General features: G+C 42.5%; 1 protein-coding gene across 4 annotated transcripts in view; it reads left to right on the forward strand.

The window, feature by feature from the left end:
• ERBB4 (erb-b2 receptor tyrosine kinase 4) overlaps window positions 1-25,641 on the forward strand; it is a 1,050,606-nt gene that overhangs the window by 826,054 nt on the left and 198,911 nt on the right. For all 4 annotated transcript variants that reach the window (XM_056534264.1, XM_056534265.1, XM_056534266.1 and 1 more), the window contains one exon: window positions 4,819-4,941. In XM_056534264.1, coding sequence (XP_056390239.1) covers window positions 4,819-4,941 — 123 coding nt within the window. The remainder of the gene's footprint in view (window positions 1-4,818; window positions 4,942-25,641) is intronic.

Raw genomic sequence — 25,641 nt, forward strand, 5'->3', positions numbered from 1 at the left:
ACATCAAAGTTGGATCAGCCTGAGCAGTATATATGTCAAATGTTAACCATAAAATGAAGAATGCAGCCTTATCTATACTTCTGGATTTCAGGACCAACATTTTAATGCCAAGATGTTATTCCAGCTAAACAAATACATGATAGCTTTGACTTTAAAATGACTAATTCTTAGACAGTGCAATCTGACCGCTATCACGCTGATGTCCACCATTAACCCCTCAGATGCAGTGATCAATACAGATCACGGCATATATATATATATATATATATATATATGCATTAATGCATTATAAAAAGTAAACAACTTTGCACTGTTTATTACGAAACGTAATAAATTTATATTATGAAAAAAAAAGTAAACAACTACCCTCTACAGTGGGATAATTGTCATAGAAACAAAATATTGCGACATCAAATAAAATGTAAACAATATCACCTGCGCAGTAGAAGAAGGGCGTTCTGCAATCTCTACATAAATACATTACAAAATTAAACGTATAAATAAATAGATTGGTAAATAAAAGAATCAATAATGAAATTAAATTAGATATGACTGTCATAGAGCTGTAATAAAAACAAAGCTCACCTCAGCGTATATTATGTGGTGTTTTATGTATGACACAGGAGGAACACGTTTTTAAGATGCAGAATATGAATCAAATGAGGCCGATGATGCTAACCTTGTGGAGACAAGGTGAAATACTGCATTGCTATTAAATCCTTCAGAACTTTAAGAGTCTTTAATAATTTCCTTCCACATCAACCTAAGGGATGGACTATGTGTTCTTAACATTTCAGATATTTTGCATTTTATGTAGAGGATATCTAGTTGTGTCCATGGGTCCTGCTGTAAAGTATATCATTAAATGCTGTTAAAACAGCTCAACCAAGATTTTCAAAAATGGAAACAAATCATTTACAATCAGAAAATAAAAAACTTATTAGAAAAAAAAATAAAAATAAAACATTTTAGTGTCTTGCTCTCCTCGGGAGAAAAATCTAGGTCAGACATTCCCTTTAATGACCAGGCCTGGAATAACTTACCAGTAACTTACTGACCATCTTAATTTTTCCTTATTTTTTTTTTTTTTTTTTGCCTCTCTCTGAGCAGCTAAAACTTTTTAGTTATTAGTTTATTGGCATGGCCATATGAAACCATGTTTTATGTGGCAGTTTGGGGGGCAAGTACTTTACTATGAAATAAGAAAAAATCAGCATTAATATCAAAGAAGGCAAACTTTTTTTCAGCATTTTTTTAATTTACTATTTATATTTAACATGAAATAACCTGTCAGTTCTTCAGGTCATTACTGATGCATGGATACCTAATATGTGTAGGTTTTCTATTTTTATGTAAAATATGTGGTATTCTTTTTTTTATAACTATTAAACCACATTTTTTGAAGACTGATTTTTTTATTACATTAATTAATTAAGATGCTGGATGACTGTGAACGGTCCCATTCAAATGAATGGGATTAGTTCTAGCATCAGTTTCACTCTGGTGAACGCCGGAGGGAAACTATGCTGGGCACCTGAAATATGTGAACCCAGCTCCAGGAATGTCCAGAGATGTGCAAACACCACTCAAGTGTAGTGACACCAAAATAAGATGCAGTCAACTGTTAAAAAATCCCTGGTTGTCAATTGAGGGGCTTGTCTAGTTCATCATGCATGTGCTGTGTGTTCTAGTATTAATAGTCTTTTTGTCTTTTTGAAATCATGGATTGTGTTAAGTGCTTTGTGACAAGTTTACGTTATAAAATCTAATTTTTATATTTAATATTTTAAATCTATGTTAAAATATATTAAAGGAGATCTCGAGTCTTGAAAAACGTATCCCCTAAGGATAGGGGATAAGTTTCAAATTGTGGGGGGTCCGAACGCTGGGACCTCCGCAATCTCTCGTATGGGGCCCCGGCAGCCTGCGGGAAGGGGGCGTATCCACCACCACCACACAAAGCGGCGGCTGACACGCCCCCTCAATACAACTCTATGGCAAAGCCGGAGCGCTGCCTTCGGCAATTTCCGGCTCTGTATTGAGAGGGTGTGTCTGCCGCCGCTTCGTGCCGTGGTCAACACACGCTCTCTGGCCGGAGAGCCGGGGCCCCATACAGGAGATCGCGGGGGGCCCCAGCAGTCGGACCCTCTGCGATCTGAAACTTATCCCCTGTCCTTAGGATAGGGGATAAGTTTTTCAGGACTGGACTACTCCTTTACATATATGCAACTTTGCAAATGTTTGACTACTTTTTAATATTTGTATGTAATGTTGAAATGTACATACCTTACTGAGTTCACAATTCTGCTAGTTACCCTTGTAAACTTATGAAAGTTTATCTATCATCTATCAGACTTTAACTTAGCAGCTTACCTCTAACTAAGGAATGGAATTATTTACAGTATATCACAGTAAATCATATAGCATCCATATATTATCATTATCATATTTGTAAAACTTATGAGTTGTCTTCTAGAAATTAACTAAAGACTGTATTGAGACTTGCAAAGTATGTTTGCATACTGTGTCATATAACAATCATATAACTGAGCCATTAGGGAAAAGCTGTTCATGATTATATATAATCCAATGCAGTATGCAGCAGGTTACACACGGAACATAAAGTCTATGTACAGTATACTGCTGTCTTGAAACATATTACCACCATATTTCCTCTCACATTTTATATATTATATCTCATGGATCAATCTGGGGACTATATAAAACATCTCTGAAAATTGCTCAATTCAGTGGAATTCATTAAAAGGATTATCCAAGCTATTAAAGTGATGTCCTATCCTCAATATAGACTATACATAGTAGATTGGTCGAGGTCCAACTCCTAACAGGGGAAGGGGAAGGGGAGGTGTGCTCCAGAGAGCACTGCAACCTCTTCATTGTTTACGTGTTGTAACTATCATAGTGGCTACATTAGGTATTGCAGCTGTGTCCAAATCATTGAAATGGGACAAAGCTTCAATGTCTAAAACATCTACTATGTAAAGTACTTGTACAAACAAGAGCATGCTAGAACATGCACAATAAAGACACTCTTTCACCGCCCTGCCATCTACAGTACATACAGTCAGGTCCATAAATATTGGGACATTGATACAATTCTAACATTTTTGGCTCTTTACACCACCACAATGGATTTGAAATAAAATGAACAAGATGTGCTTTAACTGCGGATTATCAGCTTTAATTTGAGGGTATTTACATCCAAATCAGGTGAACAGTGTAGGAATTGCAACAGTGCATCCCACTTGTTAAGGGACCAAAAGTAATGGGACAGAATAATAATCATAAATCAAACTTTCAATTTTAAATACTTGGTTGCAAATCATTTGCAGTCAATTAGAGCCTGAAGTCTGGAACGCATAGACATCACCAGATGCTGGGCTTCATTGCTGGTGATGCTCTGCCAGGCCTCTACTGCAACTGTCTTCAGTTCCTGCTTGTTCTTGAGGCACTTTTCCTTCAGTTTTGTCTTCAGAGACTTGGCCATTGCATAACATTCCACTTATTTCCCTTTAAAAAACTCTTTGGTTGCTTTTGCAGTATGCTTTGGGTCATTGTCCATCTGCACTGTGAAGTGCCGTCCAATTAGTTCTGAAGCATTTTGCTGAATATGAGCAAATAATATTGCCCGAAACACTTCAGAATTCATCCTGCTGCTTTTGTCAGCAGTCACATCATCAATAAATACAAGAGAAGCAGTTCCATTGGCAGCCATACATGCCCACGCCATGACACTACCACCACCATGCTTCACTGATGAGGTGTATGCTTAGGATGAGCAGTTCCTTTCCTTCTCCATACTCTTCTGTTCCCATCACTCTGGTACAAGTTAATCTTGGTCTCATCTGTCCATAGGATGTTGTTCCAGAACTGTGAAGTCTTTTTTAGATGTCGTTTGGCAAACTCTAATCTGGCCTTCCTGTTTTTGAGGCTCACCAATGGTTTCCATCTTGTGGTGAACCCTTTGTATTCACTCTGGTGAAGTCTTCTCTTGATTGTTGACTTTGACACACATACGTCCACCTCCTGGAGAGTGTTCTTGATATGGCAAACTGTTGTGAATGGGGTTTTCTTCACCAGGGAAATAATTCTTCGCTCATCCTCCACAGTTGTTTTCCTTGGTCTTCTGGGTCTTTTGGTGTTGCTGAGCTCACCGGTGCATTCCTACGCTTTAAGAATGTTCCAAACAGTTGTTTTGGCCACACCTAATGTTTTGGCTATCTCTCTGATGGGTTTGCTTTGTTTTTTAGCCTAATGATGGCTTGCTTCACTGATTGTGACAGCTTTTTGGATCTCATCTTGAGAGTTGACTGCAACAGATTACAAATGCAAATAGCACACTTGAAATGAACTCTAGACCTTTTATCTGCTCATTGTAATTGGGATAATGAGGGAATAACACACACCTGGACATGGAACAGCTGAGAATCCAATGTCCCATTACTTTTGGTCCCTTAGCTAGCGGGAGGCACATATGCAAACTGTTGTAATTCCTACACCGTTCACCCTATTTGGATGTAAATACCCTCAAATTAAAGCTGACAGTCTGTCTGGAGTTAAAGCACATATTGTTCATTTCATTTCAAATGCATTGACATGGTGCATAGAGCCAAAAATGTTAGAATTGTGTCGATGTCCCAATATTTATGGACCTGCCTGTATACATTGTATTTTCTAGGCAGAGGTGCTTGAATACAATAATAATAAGTATAGAAATACATTGGGTATTGAGTTAATCTTTAAAGACTTTGTACCGCTTTCCATTGCAATCATGTAATACAGATTTTACTCTTTCAGTTAGTGGAACCATTGACCCCAAGTGGCACAGCACCAAACCAAGCCCAGCTGCGGATCCTAAAAGAAACAGAGCTTAAGAGGGTCAAAATCCTGGGTTCTGGTGCTTTTGGCACTGTATACAAGGTGAGAATTTTGGTTGCTTGTATGAGCAGTTAAATTAACATGGATTCTTTATTAAGTTGTAAGAAACTGTGTTAAGCTTTTTTTTTAGTAAACCAAAGGTCAAGAGCTTATACACTATTGAAGCAGCAGACCACATGGTTGCTTGTGGCACTTTGAACATGTTTAATCCCATCCTCTTTTCTGTTGGGTTTTGAGTTCCTATGCAAGGTTTGTATCTTCAAATGGTCTCTATTAGTACAGAGGAACTGTTTCAGGGCCACACAATGGCATGGAATGGTGAAGCATAAGGCTGAGGCCAACAAAATACTGGGGGATTGATTTTTGCTCTGAGGCTTTCTCTTATCTTGGTATGCCACTACCCAAAACACTTGAAAGCTTAATAAAGTATTTTTATGGCAACAAAATATTATATTCTGACAGATAAAAATCTGTTTTAGTTGACATGTTGGGAAATCTCTCTCTGCAGATTACCATAATCATTGCCTGAACATATCCTACGCAGGGCCATTCAAAGATTGGTTCTTAATGATTTCTGCATTGATTGAAATTATTTATTGCGGGAAAGTTGTTCCAATAATAGCACAAAAATCTGTGCGTATACTGTATGCTAATGAAAAATGTTCCAGTAATAAAAAAGTGTTGCAACGTTAGGAAGATCTTGGAAAAATCTCAGCATCTATTTGAGATAATAGACTGGACTACTACTATTTTCTTTCTGTTCATAAAACAATCCACAGTGGATTATCATTACAGGGAAAGCTAATTCATTGCAGGTGGCCTGACTGATTAAAGTTACTTTTCAAATGTTATACGTTATCATCCATAACAAAGAATAGCAAATGTTCCTATTACTGCAAGACTGTTTTAAACTGTAGCTAGTAAAATAGAAAGAGAAAGATGAAAATATTCAGCAGAAACAACCAAACTCCTTAGAATAATAATAACTCCCAATAAAGATTGCTAAAGGCTAGGATCGTCCTTCACTGTTTGCCTCCATCATAAATAGCTAAGGGACCATATAAATCAGACAGTCATGTAGTGCATAGTGCATTTCTATGGTTAGCATTGATGGTTAGGGGTTGACCCCATTTGCATTAACATTTCTACGTTCTTATGTTTTTTTTGTTTTGTTTTTTATGTAATATGGTTTTTGCAATTTTACTAAAACCATTTTATTGCTGGTGGATGTCCCCTGAACTGGCCTTTGGTTAAAAGGTTCCTGTGCAGGATTATTTAGGTACCCACACCATCTTCACAACCACCATAGAAGGAAAAAAATAAAGGCTACTGTATTGGCCCCTTTTGCAACCTTGGTGGCTAAGTGGTTAACATTGTTGCCTTCTAATACTAAGGTCCTGAAAAGTAAAGAAACAGCTTTTGTAGAAATTGTAAGCCAAACAATTATCTTATTTTTGGATCATTAATTGTGTATTTGTACACCTGGTATTAGCAGCAGCTAGGGTGGTGGTAGAAGTGGATGCAGCAGTCCAGTAGAACACAAAAGAACAGAACAGGGAAGTTGGCTTTGTATATGCATAGGCCCGGTAGTAGTGGGTGACAGCAGGGGTAGTGGCACTGTCTAATCAGTGGCACCAGACACAGAAGGTTTATTTTCCTCACTGATCCATGCTTGATTTATTTTACCAAACATGAGTTTTTCCACATTATTGGTAGACAATCTTGTTCGCTTAGGGGTGACCACACCACCTGCCAAGCACATTTCATGCCACACTGGAGGGTGGACAAGAAGACAGAACAGCCATGGCAAACTGGGCAAGTTCTAGCCAATGATGATCTGGTGTAGTAAACCAGTAATCTATTGGGTCTGGGATGATGATGTCTTCTAGAGAGGGCACAGCTCAAGTATACATACAATACCTTTGGTGGCCAATCATGTCAGGTTGCAATTCCAGATGTAAAAACTTTGTCATCATGTACATCAATGTGAACATGTTGCTGCCACTTAAAAGGGTAGTGCTGGCAGAGTCAGTGGAGTATTGATATTTTGCATACATTTTGAAAACATATTTCGACAATCATTTTTGAAGTAATCTAAAATTTTCATCAAATTTATGTCAGTTCTGCACACCAGAGAAAGATGTGTTCATAAAGTGAATTGTGAGGGAGTCAGGGAAGCTTTCTATAGGCTTGTTATGCAGTCACACTGCTGGAATATGTAGAGCAGCAGAATCACTGGACACATTAATGCAGGTCACAATACTTTGCTCAAATTGCTTTGTGTTGTAGTGCGGAAGTTTTCTCTTGCTTAGTTCTGTGTGTTTGTCCAAGATGGCAGCCACAACACATTGCATAGGGTTTTATCATTCTTTTTAGACCCACTTATATGCTGTCTCCTGATGGGCCAGGGAGCTGTATGCAAGCAATGATTGGCTAACCTGCAGTTATGTGATCTTGCTGATTGCTGCAAAGTTTTCTGAGCTACCTTGACTTAATTTCAGTGTTTCTACTTCTTCATCCTATGCATTCAGGTGCCAAAATGCCATGTGTCCTCATCCCTTCTCCTAAAATTGCACTGTTACCAGACTTACGCGAAGCAAACTTTGCAGGTTTTAACCCCTTCAGGACCAAGCCCATTTTGGCCTTAAGGACCAGAGCGTTTTTTGCACATCTGACCACTGTCACTTTAAACATTAATAACTCTGGAATGCTTTTAGTTATCATTCTGATTCCGAGATTGTTTTTTCGTGACATATTCTACTTTAACATGGTGGTAAATTTTTGTGGTAACTTGCATCCTTTCCTTGTGAAAAATCCCCAAATTTGATGAAAAATTTGAAAATGTAGCATTTTTCTAACTTTGAAGCTCTCTGCTTGTATGGAAAATGGATATTCCAAATATTTATTTTATTTTATTCACATATACAATATGTCTACTCTATGTTTGCATCATAAAATTGACGTGTTTTTACTTTTGGAAGACACCAGAGGCTTCAAAGTTCAGCAGCAATTTTCCAATTTTTCACAAAATTTTCAAACTCACAATTTTTCAGGGACCAGTTCAGGTTTGAAGTGGATTTGAAGGGTCTTCATATTAGAAATACCCCACAAAAGACCCCATTATAAAAACTGCACCCCCCAAAGTATTCAAAATGACATTCAGTCATCATTTTAACCCTTTAGGTGTTTCACAGGAATAGAAGCAAAGTGAAGGAGAAAATTCACAATCTTCATTTTTTACACTCGCATGTTCTTGTAGACCCAATTTTTTAATTTTTACAAGGGGTAAAAGGAGAAAATGTATACTTATATTTGTAGCCCAATTTCTCTCGAGTAAGCACATACCTCATATGTCTATGTAAAGTGTTCGGCGGGCACAGTAGAGGGCTCAGAAGGGAAGGAGCGACAAGGGAATTTTGGAGAGTATGTTTTTCTGAAATGGTTTTTGGGGGGCATGTTGCATTTAGGAAGCCCCTATGGTGCCAGAACAGCAAAAAAACCCTCACATGGCATACCATTTTGGAAACTAGACCCCTTGAGGAACATAACAAGGAATAAAGTGAGCCTTAATACCCCACAGGTGTTTCACGACTTTTGCATATGTAAAAAAAAAATAAAAAATTTTTCACTAAAATGTGTGTTTCCCCCCAAATTTCACATTTTTCCAAGGGTTAATAGCAGGAAATACCCCCCAATATTTGTAACCCCTTCTCTTCTGAGTATGGAGGTACCCCATAAGTTGACCTGAAGTGCACTATGGGCGAACTACAATGCTCAGAAGAGAAGGAGTCATATTTGGCTTTTTGAGAGCAAATTTTGCTCGGGGGGGCATGTCGCATTTAGGAAGCCCCTATGGTGCCAGAAAAGCAAAAAAAAAAAAAAACACATGGCATACCATTTTGGAAACTAGACCCCTTGAGGAATGTAACAAGGAATAAAGTGAGCCTTAATACCCCACAGGTGTTTCACGACTTTTGCATATGTAAAAAAAAAAAAAAAATTCCACTAAAATGTGTGTTTCCCCCCAAATTTCACATTTTTGCAAGGGTTAATAGCAGGAAATACCCCCCAATATTTGTAACCCCTTCTCTTCTGAGTATGGAGGTACCCCATAAGTTGACCTGAAGTGCACTATGGGCGAACTACAATGCTCAGAAGAGAAGGAGTCATATTTGGCTTTTTGAGAGCAAATTTTGCTCGGGGGGCATGTCGCATTTAGGAAGCCCCTATGGTGCCAGAACAGCAAAAAAAAAACACATGGCATACCATTTTGGAAACTAGACCCCTTGAGGAATGTAACAAGGAATAAAGTGAGCCTTAATACCCCACAGGTGTTTCACGACTTTTGCATATGTAAAAAAAAAAAAAAAAATTCCACTAAAATGTGTGTTTCCCCCCAAATTTCACATTTTTGCAAGGGTTAATAGCAGGAAATACCCCCCAATATTTGTAACCCCTTCTCTTCTGAGTATGGAGGTACCCCATAAGTTGACCTGAAGTGCACTATGGGCGAACTACAATGCTCAGAAGAGAAGGAGTCATATTTGGCTTTTTGAGAGCAAATTTTGCTCGGGGGGCATATCGCATTTAGGAAGCCCCTATGGTGCCAGAACAGCAAAAAAAAAAACCACATGGCATACCATTTTGGAAACGAGACCCCTTGAGGAACGTAACAAGGGATACAGTGAGCATTTGCCCCCCACTGGTGTCTGACAGATCTTTGGAACAGTGGGCTGTACAAGTTTTCATTTTCACGTACCACTGTTCCAAAGATCCGTCAGACACCTGTGGGGGGTAAATTCTCACTGCACCCCTCATTACATTCCGTGAGGGGTGTCGTTTCCGAAATGGGGTCACATGTGGGGTTTTGTTTTTTTTGCGTTTGTCAAAACCGCTGTAACAATCAGCCACCCCTGTGCAAATCACCTCAAATGTACATGGCGCACTCTCCCTTCTGGGCCTTGTTGTGCGCCCCCAGAGCACTTTGCGCCCACATATGGGGTATCTCCGTAGTCAGGAGAAATTGCGTTACAAATTTTGGGGGGCTTTTTTCCCTTTTACCTCTTGTGAAAATGTAAAGTATAGGGCAACATCAGCATGTTAGTGTAAAAAATAAAATTTTTTTTACACTAACATTCTGGTGTAGACCCCAACATTTCCTTTTCATGAAGGGTTAAAGAAGAAAAAGCCCCCCAAACCTTGTAACGCAATTTCTCCCGAGTACGGCGATACCCCATATGTCGCCCTAAACTGTTGCCTTGAAATACGACAGGGCTCCAAAGTGAGAGCACCATGCGCACTTGAGCCCTAAATTAGAGATTTGCATAGGGGTGGACATAGCGGTATTCTATGCCAGTGATTCCCAAACAGGGTGCCTCCAGCTGTTGCAAAACTCCCAGCATGCGTGGACAGTCAACGGCTGTCCGGCAATACTGGGAGTTGTTGTTTTTCAACAGCTGGAGGCTCTGCTTTGGAAACAGTGGCGTACCGGACGTTCTTATTGGTGGAGGGGGGCTGTGTAGGGGTATGTGTATATGTAGTGTTTTTAACTTTTTATTTTATTTTGTGTTAGTGTAGTGTAGTGTTTTTAGGGTACAGTCACATGGGCGGGGGATTACAGCGAGTTTCCCAGCGCAAAATTTGCTGCATCTCAAGATGCGAGAAACCCACTGTAAAAGCCTCGCCCATGTGAATGTACCCTGTAAATTCACAGGGGGGGGGGGGTGCACCAGCTGTTGCAAAACCACAACTCCCAGCATGCATGGTCTGTTAGTGCATGCTTGGAGTTATAGTTTTGCAACAGCTGGAGGCACACAGGTTAGGAAACACTGAGTTAGAAACAGACAATGTTTCCCAACCAGTGTGTCTCCAGTTGTTGCAAAACTACAACTCCCAGCATGCCCAGACAGCTAAAGGGCATGCTGGGAGTTGTAGTTCGGCAACATCTGAAGGGCCAGATGTTGCTGAACTAAAACTCCCAGCATGCCTGGACAGTCAGTGCATACTGGGAGTTGTAGTTTTGCAACAGCTGGAAGAGCACAGATTGGAGACCATTATACAATGGTCTCCAAACGGGGGCCCTCCAGATGTTGCAAAACTACAACTCCCAGCATGCCCAGACAGCCAAAGGCTGTCTAGGCATGCTGGGAGTTGTAGTTTTCAGACTCCTAGAAGCAGCAGTGAAGATCTTCACTGCTGCCTCTGAGGACCACATACTTACCCGTCGCTGCTCGTCTACGTGGCCGGTCCCGCGCTGCTCCTCGGTCCCGCCGCTGGATCTGGTAAGGCTGCCGGTCCCCTCGTGTTCCCCCCCCCCCTATGCTGCAGGTCCCTGCGAGCCCCCGCAGCCATCGTCCCCCGTTCTGCCCGACTTCCAGGGGCGGGCAGTGCGGGGGATCTGAACTTTCACCCCAGATCACTGTGATTGGTCCACAGGGACCAATCACAGTGATCGCTGACCAGGACCATCAATGGATGGTCCTGGGGGTGAAGCAGAAGTTGTCCCCTGCTGGAAACAGTGGGACTTCTGCCAGTTAACCCGTGCGATGCTGCGCATCGCCGGGTTAACTGAATGTCATTTATAAACGCCGGGATGCGCGAACGCACTGCACAACCCGGCGTTTATATATGACATTCTGCGGGAAGGGGTTAATGTTCGGCAATCATCTTTTTAGGCAAAGCTCTAAGGAAAACTGAGCTCGCTTATCTTTAGTTAGGGACAACCAGTTATGGCATTATGATTTTTTTAATAGTTTTTTCTTTTTCTTTTTAATTTCTGCTTCATCAAGATGCACCAAAAGAGCAGATTCTTACTTTAAAACTCCTGGGTCCCAGTACAAAAACTGTAACAAGATGATATGTAATTTAAGCCCTTAAGGACTCAGAGTTTTTCAGTTTTTGCATTTTCGTTTTTTCCTCCTTACCTTTTAAAAATCATAACCCTTTCAATTTCCACCAAAAAAATCCATATGATGGCTTATTTTTTGTGCCACCAATTCTACTTTGTAAGGACATCAGTCATTTTACCTAAAAATCTACTGCAAAACCTAAAAGAAATCATTATGCGACAAAATTGACGACAAAGTTTTGGGGGCCTAAGTTTCTAAACAGTAATTTTTTTGGTAAAAACACTTTCTCTTTATTCTGTAGGTCCATACAATTATAATTATATTCTACTTATATAGGTTTGATTTTGTCTTACTTCTGGAAAAAATCATAACTTCATGCACGAAAATTAATACTTTTAAAAATGTCCTCTTCTGACCCCTATTATTTTATTTTTATTTTTCAGCATACGGGGATGTATGAGGGCTCATTTTTTGGGCCATGATCTGAAGTTTTTTTGGGTACCCTTTTTGCTTTGATGGGACTTTTTGACCGCTTTTTATTCATTTTTTATGGTCTAAAAAGGGACCAAAAATACGCTATTTTGAACTTTGGAATTTTTTTTTTATGTGTACACAATTGACCGTGCAGTTTAACTAATGATATATTTTATAGTACGGATGTTTACACACGTGGCGATACCACATATGTTTATATTTATTTTTGCTTTTTTTTTTTTTAATGGGAAAAGGGGGGTGATTCAAACTTTTATTAGGGAAGGGGTTAAATCACATTTATTTACTCATTTTGCACTGTTATAGCCCCCATAGGGGTCTATAACATGGAGCACATTGATTGCCAGCACTGATCAATGCTATAGCATTGAATTGATCAGTGTTAGCGGTGGTCGATTGCTCAAGCCTGGATCTCAGGTTTGGAGCAATCAATAGCCGATCAGACGTGCCAGAGGCAGGTAAGCGACCCTCCGCTTGCATCCTAGCTGATCAGGACACTGCAGTTATTGCATAGTTGTACAAAAATTAATCAGTGTTTCTGGGTGTTTGCAAACATATTTAGACCCTATAAATTTAGCCTGTTCTTCCTGCTTCAGTTTCAAATGGTCGTTGGCCATATTGGGACAAAGAAAGCACTTGGTCGGGGGAGGGGGCATATTTTTGTTTTAATCTTATCTTAAAAACCACAATTGTCTAGTCAGCAGGGTTATAGTAAGTAAAGCTGCTAACAGGATTACAACCCTAGAACCACAACAGACCAGCTACAGTTCCCTGCTCACCCGGTGGCTGAGACTTCTAATTCAGTTCTGCAGCCTCTTCTCTCTCAGAATTGGTCCCATAGGTCAGATCCCCAAAATCATATTGTGCTGATATATCCAAGCAATATGTCATCACTTTATAGTATGTTAATACCCTTTTAATGTACTCTCTTGGAATAAGCAGTGAGACCAACATTTGGGTAGGGATCATTGCTGTTTGGCGAATAGTAAGGACATTGTGATATGCTGTTAACAGACATTGGCATGTCATCTGGTCTACTCAGAATGTTTTTATTTGACATTAAATGAACCAGAGGGGTCGAACACATGGTGGCTGAATGGAACAAAATCCGTAATATAATTTCAGGAGCAGCCATATCAGCTAAACCCAGCATGCGGAGAAGCAGCAGTGAACTCCCCAGCCTGTTTTGCCTGGCATACAATCTAGTTACATGACAAAGCGACTTTTTTATCCAGGGATGTTCTGGCCTGAAGCTGTTTGCATTTTGCTCGTATGCCTTCTGCAAACACCCAGCATTGAAATTCATCTGGCAGGCATCTCTTAGTGTCCCTAGGGCTAGCCATATTCTCAGCCGCGTGCTTGTTCCAGTAGGGTACGGATTCTCTCAGACTAACAGAGAACATTTCCACTCTAATTAACAGCTGACTTGCCAAAATTAGTTTTTTTCCAATTCATAGTGCACATACATATTTATTGTGAGGATGAATATGGTGCTAGGTTATAATGGAGATTATTTATAACTATATCCTGTTGACTAATGGGATGCTTCAACAGTCACAATGTATTGTAAAGAATGTGATGTTCAGGAGGAAGTATAAGCCAGAGGCGTAGCTATGGGGGATACAGAGGTAACATTTGCATGTCGGTCATTGCGCCTAAGGGGACCCAACAGCCTCTCTTTCACTCAAGAAGACACCATTAATATAAATGGCACACGATGGCAGGAAAATCTGTTACATATTTTGCAGTGGCCTAAGCACTTTAAGTTGCATCTGTATAAAGCCTACAGCCTATCTCTGTCCATCAGTATAAACAGAGCTGTAACTGATACTAATATTTTTAGAAGATTTTTAGGTAACGTGTACAACATAGATTAAATAATTGGCAGCAGCCGCCTCACTCTAGATAGATGCTTAGTGCAATACTTATTGACAAGTACTGTATTCTGCCAAAGACATCAGTGTTCCTTGGATTGAGCCAAATGCAATTACTGTCTTTAAAATTATCACTTTTTTTTCTACCTGTCAGCTGGAGATGCTGCTCCAGCTAAAAACAGTATATTACAGCAACATGTATATACTCCCATTTGCCTAAATGGCACAAAAATTGGCCTTTGGGCTAATGTGCTAAAAGGATACAGTGAGTCCTATGAATTTATGTTGGGAGCACTCTTCTCCCCCTCAATGTATTGATTGACAGCTTGTCGTGTTCCCTATGTGCAATGAAGACACAGAATGGAGATAGGGCAGTATAGCCTTTCAGACTATTGGACCTTTTCACTGGTTTCAGGGATGCCACAACTAAACAGACAGACAGACAGAAGGTGTTGGTACTGGCAAACTTGTTATTTACTAAATGGCCACACAGGAAACAGCAAGAAGACTTGACATTCGTCCCAGCTAGGAGGCAGACAATATATTAAGAAACAGTAACTGCTGCTTGTACCTTAACCTCTTAGGGTGCCCTTTGAGTCTACTGTATAAAGCCTTAGGTAATTGGACAAGTATCTTGAATAGCATGGCAGAAGCAGTGGATTTAAAATCTACTAGAAAACACAGGCCCCTAGGGGCATCACCTGAAGCTGTAATTCCCCATGCCTTCTCTTCACAGTGGTCATCACATGTAGCACAGCAACCCCAGATGGCTCATGCCCTCTTCAGTATCTCTTTATACTCAGCACAGCTCCACTGTTCACACCAGTTTCAAGAAGACACTGACTTACTCCTCCTTTGTTCATTCTGCTTTTTATAAACTTGGGTGTCACCTCCTGGGATGGGCACAAAACTATGGCACCCACCCTGTGTGAAACAGATCAAATGAGGGCTAGAATAAGGGATAGGCAAGGAAGGCAAGTGCCTAGGGTGCCACCAGAAAAGATGAGTGGTCTAATTTTATTGAGAACTAGCTGAGTACCTGGCGCTGCCCGGTTTTTCCTACCTTAACCTTGTGGGGGAGGAAAAGCAACAAAGGAGGAAGGTTTTGTCCTCATATCCCATCCTTAAATCTTGACCTCATATCCCCTTCTCATATCCCGACCCCAAATCCCCTCCTCATATTCTGGACTCATATCGTGTCCTCATATTTTGCCCTCATATCTCGACCACATATCCCATCCTCATATCCCGTACCCATATCCCGACCTCATATCCCAACCTCATATCCTGTCCTCATATCCCGTCCCTATCTCCCATTCCCTTATCCCGACCTCATATCCCGACCTCTCATCCGGTCCTCATATGTATCCCCATATCCCGACATCATATCCCGTTCCTATATCCAGTCCCCATATCCTGACCTCATATCCGGTCCCTATCTCCCGTCCCCATATCCCATTCCGAAATCCCAACCTCATATCCCAACCTCATATCCCGTCCCCATATCCTGTCCTCACATACTGACCTCTAGAGATTAGGCAATTTTTTTAAAAATTCGAATTTTCTGAAAAATTTGGTTCGATCCGAATTTATTTGCGTCGAATTGCTATTAAAAACTGCTATTTCTGGGATACAGAGAGCCTCAATAGGAGTATAGAACACTTTGCGCTGCCGTAACACGCATAGGGAGTGTGCTGGGGTAGTGAAATAATACTGTTATTCAGTATGACATGCAGATTACAGGCGTCTCTATTAGAATCACTGCCGCAGAGCAGCACAATCACAGAGTCTGGATGTGGCAGCAGGGTCGGGAGACCATATGACGTCACAATTGAAGATATGAAAGAAATTTTTGAGTTTTTAGTTGAAGTGCTTAAAGAGATTAACGCGTTTAGTGTGCCACCAGCAGCATGAGATCATATGGCGGCACAATGACACAGTCTGGAGGTGGTAGCAGCCTATGTAGGCCACAGAGCGGCACAATAACAGACCTGGAGGTGACAGCAGTATGACGAGACCATATGGCGGCACAATGACAGAGCCTGGAGGTGGCAGAAGCATGAGTAGACCAAATGGCGGCAGAATGACACAGCCTGGAGGTGGCAGCAGCATGAGGAAACCAAATGGTGGCAGAATGACACAGCCTGGAGGTGGCATCAACATGAGGTGACCATAAGGTGGCAGAATGACACAGCCTGGAGGTGGTGGTAGCATGAGGAGACCATAAGGTGGCAGAATGACACAGCCTGGAGGTGGCATCAGCATGAGGACACCATATAGCAGCAGAATGATACAAACTGGAGGTGGCATCAGCATAAGGAAACCATGTAGTAGCATAATGACACAGCCTGGAGGTGGCATCAGCATGAGGAGACCATATAGTGGCAGAATGATACAAACTGGAGGTTTCATATGCATAAGGAAACCATATAGTGGCAGAATGACACAGCCTGAAGGTGGCGACAGCATGAAGAGACCATATAAATTGACAGAAGGACACAGCCTGGAGGTGGCATCAGCATAAGGAGACCATATGGTGGCAGAATGACACAGCCTGTAGGTGGCATCAGCATGAAGAGACCATATGGTGGCAGAATGACACAGCATGGAGGTGGCGGCAGCATGAGGAGACCATATGGTGGCACAATGACACAGCCGGAAGATGGCAGCAGCATTAGGAGTCCTGAAAGTGACCCAGTGACAGAGTGGGGCTGTGGGTGGCAATACCAGTACCCGGTGACGAAGGTGGCTGAAAGAAGGAGAACTTGGCATCTGATGTGTGGCATCAGGCGGGTGGCAGGAGCAGAAGAGTAGTTGAGGCAGGTAGGCAGAAGAAACCGGTCTCTTTTGTCAAAGTGTTGGTGTGCACAAGTATTGAGTATATGCATTAGCTAAAACGTAACTTTTAATAAAATATATGTAACCAAATTTTTTTTTAATCGAACAAAAGGAAAGGTGTGCAAAAAAACACCATGTGCCACCTACACCACCAAGTATTGATGTGAACCAAAAACCTCTAAAAGGTGGAAGGGAACAACGTATGGTCCTTTGTAACAGGTGGGGGTAAAAACAGAACCCATAAGGCCCTAATCTTGCCCTATTAATTCCCTTTTTGGCAAGTGTTACTCGCCCTAAAAAGGGTGGCCCCACACAGGAACATCTCCCTATTTGCACCTAAAAAACCATGGGGAATAGCCTGATTCATCTTGACAAAGGCCAGTCTCTCCACATTTTTAGTGGACAGGCGAGTTCTCCTTGATTTTACAATTGCCCCTGCCGCACTAAAACCTGCTCTGATGGCACACAAATGGCCGGGCAGTACAGCTTTTCCAGGGCAAACTCTGCTAGTTGCGGCCACAAATCCAGTTTGTCTGCCCAGAAGTCCAGTGGATCTTCAATGTGGGTTGGCAGGGTCTTGTCCAAGTATGCCACCACCTGCAGGTCCTGCTCAAGTTCTACCTCCTGCTGATGAGTTGCTTCACTATGTGGGTAAAGAAAGCTACTCATCAGCGACTGTAGACTCAGGCTGCTGCTGATGGAGCTGGTACTGCTCCTGCCACCCCACCCCTTCCCAGCAGCCATGGCAGTGGAACGCGAGCGCAGAGGGCCCCCTGAGTCAGACCTGCTAGAGGATGGACGATGGCGCAAATAGGCATCGGCCAACTGACGACGTAGCATGTCTCTGTAGTAGGTCAGTTGGTCCTCCCTCTCAGTGGGTGTAAAAGAGGCTCCCATTTTGTGCCGGTAGCAAGGGTCCAACAAGGTGGAGAGCCAGAATCATCCCGCAGCAAGTGAGCATGCATGGTGCCATTTGTGCAAGTGACTCGGAGGGACTCCCTGCCTCCATCTCCACTGCATACTGCCACGGTGTGTCTTGGTCCTCTGTCTCGTCTTCCTCATCACCCTGTAGCTCCTCTGGCTGCTACTGCTCCTCCTCTCCTGTCAGATGACTATAAAAACCACCCATTTTGCTACACATTGCTTGTGCTCCACAGGGCTCATGTGGCCGTGAGATGTAGGCACTACGTCTCCAATGCCCTGACCGGCCATCGTTTCCACCATCTGTTGTAGGAAATGAATCAGTGGAATTATGATGTTCATCCCATAATCCTGATGACTGACTAACAATGTGGCTTCCTCAAAGGGCCTGAGCAAACAGCAGGTGTCACATATGAGGTGCCACTGGTTGACATTGAAGTTACACAGGGGAGTCCCCTTATCCGCTTGGATCATCAAGAAATCGTTGATGGCCTTTCTCTGTTGGTATAGTTGGTCCAACATATTGAGGGTGGAATTCCAACTGGTGGAAACGTTGCATATTAGACTATGTTGGTGGATGCTGTTCCGACGCTGCAGCTCAAGGAGGATGGGCTTTGCAGTGTACGAGTGGCTGAAGTGCATACAAAGTTTCCTTGCCATTGTTAGGATGTCTTGCAATTGGTTGGAAGACTTTAGGAAATGCTTGATAACCAGATTTAACACATGTACCATGCATGGCGTATGGCTCAGCCTTTCTTGATGCAGCACAGACATTCCAGTCTTCCCATTTCCAGTTTTCGTGGAGTAAGCCATGATTCGATGTCTTCACAAATCACTTTCAGCAGTTCCAGGAGGGGCACTGAGACTTGTCCGTGCAGTGGAGGCTTAGGACATAGTGGAGGATGAGGAGGCAGAGTCGGACATTGTCGCAGGACTAACGGCATGAGAGCATGGAGGCAGAAGTGGCGTGACCTGTCCAAGTTTCTGGTGTGGCTGTGCAGGAACCACATTCACCCAGTGGACCGTAAAGGACATGTATTGCCCCTGACCGTAGTTACAGCTCCACACGTCGGTGCTGCCATGCACTTTGGTGCACACCGACAGGCTCAAGGAATGGCCCACCCTCTGTTCCACATATTTGTGCAGGGCTGGTATTGCCTTTTTAGAAAAGAAATGATGGCTTGAGACTCTCCACCTCTGCTTTGCACAAGTCACCAGTTCTCTGAAAGGTGCAAAGGCCATCACTTGAAAAGGGAGGGACTGCAGCACCAGCAACTTGGACAGGAGCACATTCAGCTTCTGCACCTTTGCATGAGTGGGTGCATACTGATGTCTCTTGGACATAGTTTTGCTTATAGATTGCTGCCGGAATGACTGACTCGAAGTAGGAGGAGCAGGAGCATCTTGACCGACAGAAGATGGGTATGACACACAGCTCCCTTCAGCTGAGATGGTGGAGACTTGGCTGGCTTAAACAGGGAGTGGTATGCCACTGGGTGATGCAGCAGTTGCTGCAGCAGGCTGGACCAACACATCGGAGCCACAGTACTCCCAGGCCGCTTTATGGTGACATTGCATATGTTGATGCAGGGCCGTGGTGCCAACATTGTGAACCCTGGCCACGCTTCTTCTTCTGCCAACACATCTTGCATATGGTCATGTTAACATCCTCCGGATGCTTGATAAAAAAAAACTGCCATACTGCAGAGTAGCTGATTTCCGCCCCCCCCCCACAGCCTGCACTACTGCCACCGACTCCAGGAACCCCTGTTTCACTACCTCCCGGCATGGTAGGCTGCCACGAAGCAGGTGGTCTACCCCGGGCACGTTTGGCTCCAGACTTCCCACTGCTGCCACCATGCTGACTCCCAACCATGCCACCACCTTGCTGGCTTAACTGCTGCCTCACGGGCAACCTTTAACCCTCTTCTCCTGATGATGGTGAAGCCCCTTCTGCACAGGGCTCCCAAGTGAGATTGGCGTCATCATCATCAAGTTGTGTCTGCACGTCACTTATGTCCTCCTCAGCTTTCTTAACGGTGTCTGTTTCAGGAGCCTGAACGCTCACAAAAACCACCTCCCACGCCACTCTCCTCTCCTCCTTAACTACTTGCCCACCTAGCAGAGGAAGCAGTGGATGTCTCCTTCAATTCCCACCAATTGTTGACTGGGGGTGTCAGATATCATTTGGGATGAAGTGCATGACCGAGTTAATCAATCAATGATGGCAGATGGGTTGCTGGTCGATACACGACCACTAGCTGATACCGGGAACTTAGGCCTCTCGCTGCAACTCCTGCTGCCACGTGCCCCTAGTCTGCTGCGACCTCTGCCTGTGCCTGGTGAATTTAGGCCTCTGCCACGCCTATGTGCACTTTTTGGCACTTCTCTGCCTAACATACTTATACACCAGCGTGCGTATATGTTATTAGAGGATAATCCACTTGCGTATATGTTATTAGAGGATAATCCACTTATTAGAGGATAATACACCACAGCACACTTACACCTGATTCTCTGAAATAAGAAAAGAAAGAGGCGGATCACTCACCGGTCCGATGCTGTGCACTTTATTAAGAGATGAATACAGTGGCTACATGCGGATAGATGTAAACGGCAGGGCAAGAGGTGTTACGGAGCCCCGTCCGAAGCGATGGCGCCGTTTCACGCCCTCTGGGCATTTCTTCAGGCCCGGAATTGACCATTATCCCCCGGCATTATCCCCCGACAGTCATACAGCTCCTACGTACAAATCCCTGAGCAGTGCCAGGTGTTGTGTTATATTTCACACTTACACCTGAATTAGGAATCAAAAGCATATGTGTACAGTACGTATTCCTGGCCTTTAACAGTAACTGGCCATTTTGAATTTAACAGGAAAAAATTTACACTGGCTGAGTGTACGTATAGATTACGCTTATGAGAGGACAATACGCTCTAGTACGGTTACACCTGTATTAAGCGTTAAAAGAAGATGTGTAGGTATTTCTGGCCTTTAACAGTAACTAGCCCCTATGAGTTTAACAGGAAAAAAACGTACACTGGCCCAGTGTATGTATAGGTTACACTTATGAGAGGACAATATGCCCTAGTATGGTTACACCTTAATTAGGCGTTAAAAGCAGGTGTGTAAGAATTCCTAGCCTTTAACAGTAACTGGCCCTTATGAATTTAACAGGGAAAAAATGTACACCGGCTGAGTATACATATAGGTTACACTTATGAGAGAACAATACGCCCTAGTATGGTTACACCTATATTAGGCTTAACAGCAGGTGACTAGGTCTTTTAGTGCTCACACTAACTAGCCCCTATTAACTTTAGAGTAGTACACCCCAGTACAGTAGTACAATGTAGCTTTAGTACAGCAACAGGAAAAAAAAGTGTACTTTTTTTGGTCTCTCTCTCTCCCTCCCTCTCTCTCTCTCTCTCTCTCTCTCTCTCTCTCCCTCTCCTGTCCCTGCCTGTCTGCAGTGATTTGGGCTTGAGGTGAATCAATTCACTGCTGTACAGCTTTTTTTTACTCTGGAACACACACTGTCTGCTCTCTCTGTTAAGAATCCCAGAAATGCCTGTCTGCAGCAATGGCTGCCGATTATATAGGGCTGTGGCATCACAGGGGCTGGCTGCTGATAGGCTGCATGCCACCATGTGATTCAGGGTCATCCCTCCTACCCACCTTCCCACAATTCCTTTCCCCATGTCCTCACACGTGGATCCGCCATTTTAGCCTGCCAGCCTGCACAAAATGTAGTTTATTGAATCGTGGCAATATTCCGATTCGTTACAAATCAAATTTTTCAGGAAATTCGTAACAAATTTGGATACGTTTGATTCGACCTCATATCCCGTCCTCATATCCTGACCTTATATCCCGTCCCCATATCTAATCATTACTAATCCTCATATCCCGTCCTCAGGTGGGGTTGTGTTGTAAACATATTGTAAGCTAAAAATAAAATGGGTGTGGCTTAAAGGGTAAGCGTGTCTTTGTAAGATGGGGCATGGAATGCGTGGAGGGTGTGGCTTGCCAGCCGGACTGACGCACTCACCAGGAGATGCAGAGCGGAGCTTGTGGAGTATGGCACCAGAAGTCCTATATACTTGATTGGGACTTGAAACAAAAAACCCATCCTTCACATATGGGGGTAGGTTAAGGGTTAATTCAACTATTATATATTTTTATTTGACATATAGGTAACATGTGACCAAGTATTGTCGAAGTATCTCCAGCTGTTTGGAAGTTATGCAATAACATATATTTCCCATAGACTTGTATGGGACTCTAAATAAAAACCCTGACTCTCGCAAATGGGGGTGGGAAAGAGTTAAATTACCTATCCTATGTTTGTTGTTGACATATAAGTAACATGTGTGCCAAGTTTCTTATTAATATCTTTAGCCATTTGGAAGTGATGCTGGAATATACACACACACACACACACACCTTGGCCCTCATTTACTATTGTAAACCCGACAAGTTTTGTCAGATTGTGCGCCAGATTCTGACGCATTGCGGCAGAAATTCTGTCTGCGCCAGAATGTTTGCCAGAATTGAAAAAAAAACGACTAACTCTCCATTTTACTAAGAAACACCAAAAAGGGGTGTGGCCTTTGGGGAAATAGGGTGTGGCCACTGAAAAGGGGCGTGTTCTCGACATTTTCACAAAAAACAAACATATTTACTAAGCTTTCCACAGAAAATGTGGTGAATTTCGGCTGAGGAAAACCTACAGATCAGAGCATGTGTAAAGAAAAGCAAAATGTTGGGAAACCTTAGTAAATTCTGTGGAAAAAAATTTGTAGGGAATTAAAACCCACAAAGAAATCTACACTTCATTATTAGTAAATCAGGGCCATTGAGTTTCACATATATATATATATATATATATATATATATATATATATATATATATTTGATAAAGAAGCCTGTATGAAGCTGCCTCCATATTAAAGAGGAGAACGTGTTCATTAAAGGAAAACTGTCAGTTTGCTCCCCCCGCGCTAATCAGTTTGATGCCTACCGTGCCCGGATCCGCCCCACCATTCGGACGAAATCTTCGTTTTTCTGTATATGCTAATTAGGTGCTAACTGGCAAAGGCTGGTGTTACTGGCATTCTGACATCAGTGCCGCCGGCCGGAGCGCCGCTCAGCTCATCAATATTCCTCCCCTCCCGCTCTCTCTTCTCCCCGCTCTATAATGAAGAGGGAGAGGCGGAGGGAGGGGAGGAATTTCGATGGGCTGGGTGGCGCTGCTGGCTGCCAGTAACCCCGCCTGTGCCAGTTAGCACCTAATTAGCATATACAGAAAATCGAAGATTTCAGCCGAACAGCGGGTCGGATCCGGGCACAGTAGGCATCAATCTGATCAGCGTCACCCACGCTACCAGCCAGTACAGCTGGTTAGTGCAGGGGGAGCAAGCTGACAGTTTTCCTTTAATACAAGAGAAAAGGGAGCAAAGAGAAAGCCTGGCTAGATGGGTCAGAGCTAGATGCTGCCTGCAACTCTTACCTGTGTGTCAATTTAATGCATAAGATCCTCACTATATCTCCATCTGCAGTGTTCTTCTCCTGTTCCTGGGACATCAGGTATATGCAGGGCAGACGGGTCAACGGTTATTTTCTCTACCCTTGAAGTTTCAAGGAGCAAGGTTGGGGAGTTAACTCATCACTACCTCTTTGATGTGCCCCTACAATGATGTGCCGAAATACAATAAGCATTCTCCATAATTGATAACCATGTATGCATGTTACAGCTCTATTGTGATTGTGTTGTATGTGTGACTATGTAGTGATCATGTGTGTAAGTATGTGTATGTTCTAAAAGTGCCTGAGTGGGTCTATGTAAGTGGTAAAGTTGTGGATTAGTGTAAGTGGTAAAAGTGTACATAAGTGAGTCAGTAAATGGTGAAAGTGTGCATGAGTGGGTCTAAGTAAGCCTTAAAGGTGTGCATGACTGTGTCCTAGTATGTGGTAAAGACATGCATGTGTGCATCTGTGTAAGTGCTGTAGTTGTGCATGAGTCCATGTAAGTGATAAAGATGGGCATAAGTGCCTCTATTTATGTGGTAATAATCTGCATGAAGGTACCTCTTAGAATGTCTATGTACGTGGTCTGCATGTGAATGAATGCATCTTTGTATGAGGTGAATATGTGTATTGGTGTGACTATATACTGTAAGTGGGGAGTGTGCATATGTGTGTATCCCTGTATGTGGTGACAACACTATGTAGGGTATCTGGAACTATTAAAGTGACATTGGAGTTGAAATATTGGTCGGTGCCAGAAAGTTGAACAGATTTGTAAATTACTTCTGTTTAAAAATATTAATCCTTACAGTACTTATCAACTGTTATATGCTCCACCCACAGGAAGTTATTTTGATTTTGAAATTCCTTTCTGTCTGACTACAGTGCTCTCTGCTGACATCTCTGTCCATTTTAGGAACTGTCCAGAATAGAAGCAAATCCCCATAGCAAACCTATCCTGTTCTAGACAGTTCTTGATATGGACAGAGGTGTCAGCAGAGAGCACTGTGGTCAGAATGAAAGGAAATTCGAAAAGAAAAGAACTTCCTGTGGATCATAAAGCAGCTGATAAGTACTAGAAGGATTAATATTTTTTAATAGAAGTAATTTACAAAAGATGTATAGTGTGAGGATAGCAGCTCTTTACAACAATTCGATTTGCTCAGATATGTATATGCTGTGCCTGTTTATGTGCCGATAGAGTGTTTTGATAGTGTTTTGATTGTAAATGAAGCCTTAAGAGTGTTTTGATAGTATGTCATAATATTGTGTTGAATGAGATTCATGAGAAACTGGAATCCATAACTAAAACAAAGAAAAGGTGAGACTGGACACATCTTTTTTAATGGTATTCCAACTTTTAACATTGTGGACAGTGAAAATATGATATGAATAGAACTCAAGTGTTGTGAATTACAAAACCAAGCAAAGAAAGCGGCACTCCAGTAGTAAAACACATCACAATTCATATATTGACCCAGTGTGTACACGGTTGTACATGCTGGGTCAATAAACACATTGTGAATTTTTCACAACTGGAGTGCTGCTTTCTTGGCTTGGATCTTTGCATTACTGGGAATTGTTTCAACTAGAGATGAGCAAACTTTTCAAAAATTCGATTCGGCCGATTCGCCGAATTTTCCCGAAAAGTTTGTTTCGATCCGAATTTGTTTGCAGCGAATCGATATTAAAAAAGGCTATTTCTAGTCTACATACAGCCTCTACAGGGGTATAGAACACTTTGCTGTGTCCTAGAACGCATATGGAGTGTGCTGGGGTAGTGAAATAATACTGTTATTCAGAATAGCACGCAGATTACCGGCATCGCTCTTAGAATCACTGCCACACAGCAGCACAATGACAGAGCCTGGTGGTGGCATCAGTGTCAGGAGACCATATAGTGACTGAATGACATAGCGTGGACATGTTGGCAGCAAGAGGAGACCATTTAGTGGCTGAATGGCACAGCGTGGAGTTGGCTGATGCACTAGTACACTACACACCAGGGCTTCACAATCCCCCCACAAAAAACAACACAATATATGACATTTTTGACAAAGATTTCTCATAGGTAGCACCGCTATCCAAAAATTTGAAATTTCCAGACCCAGGCCCCACCTCTGCGGCATCAGGAACCCATATATTGCCTGAAGGACACAGCCTGGAGTTGGCTGATGCACCTGTACACACCCGGGCTTCACAATCCCCTCCAAAAACAACAACATTTTGGAAATGTTTT

The sequence above is a fragment of the Hyla sarda genome, chromosome 8 (assembly GCF_029499605.1).
Source record: "Hyla sarda isolate aHylSar1 chromosome 8, aHylSar1.hap1, whole genome shotgun sequence".
Taxonomy (NCBI): domain Eukaryota; kingdom Metazoa; phylum Chordata; class Amphibia; order Anura; family Hylidae; genus Hyla; species Hyla sarda.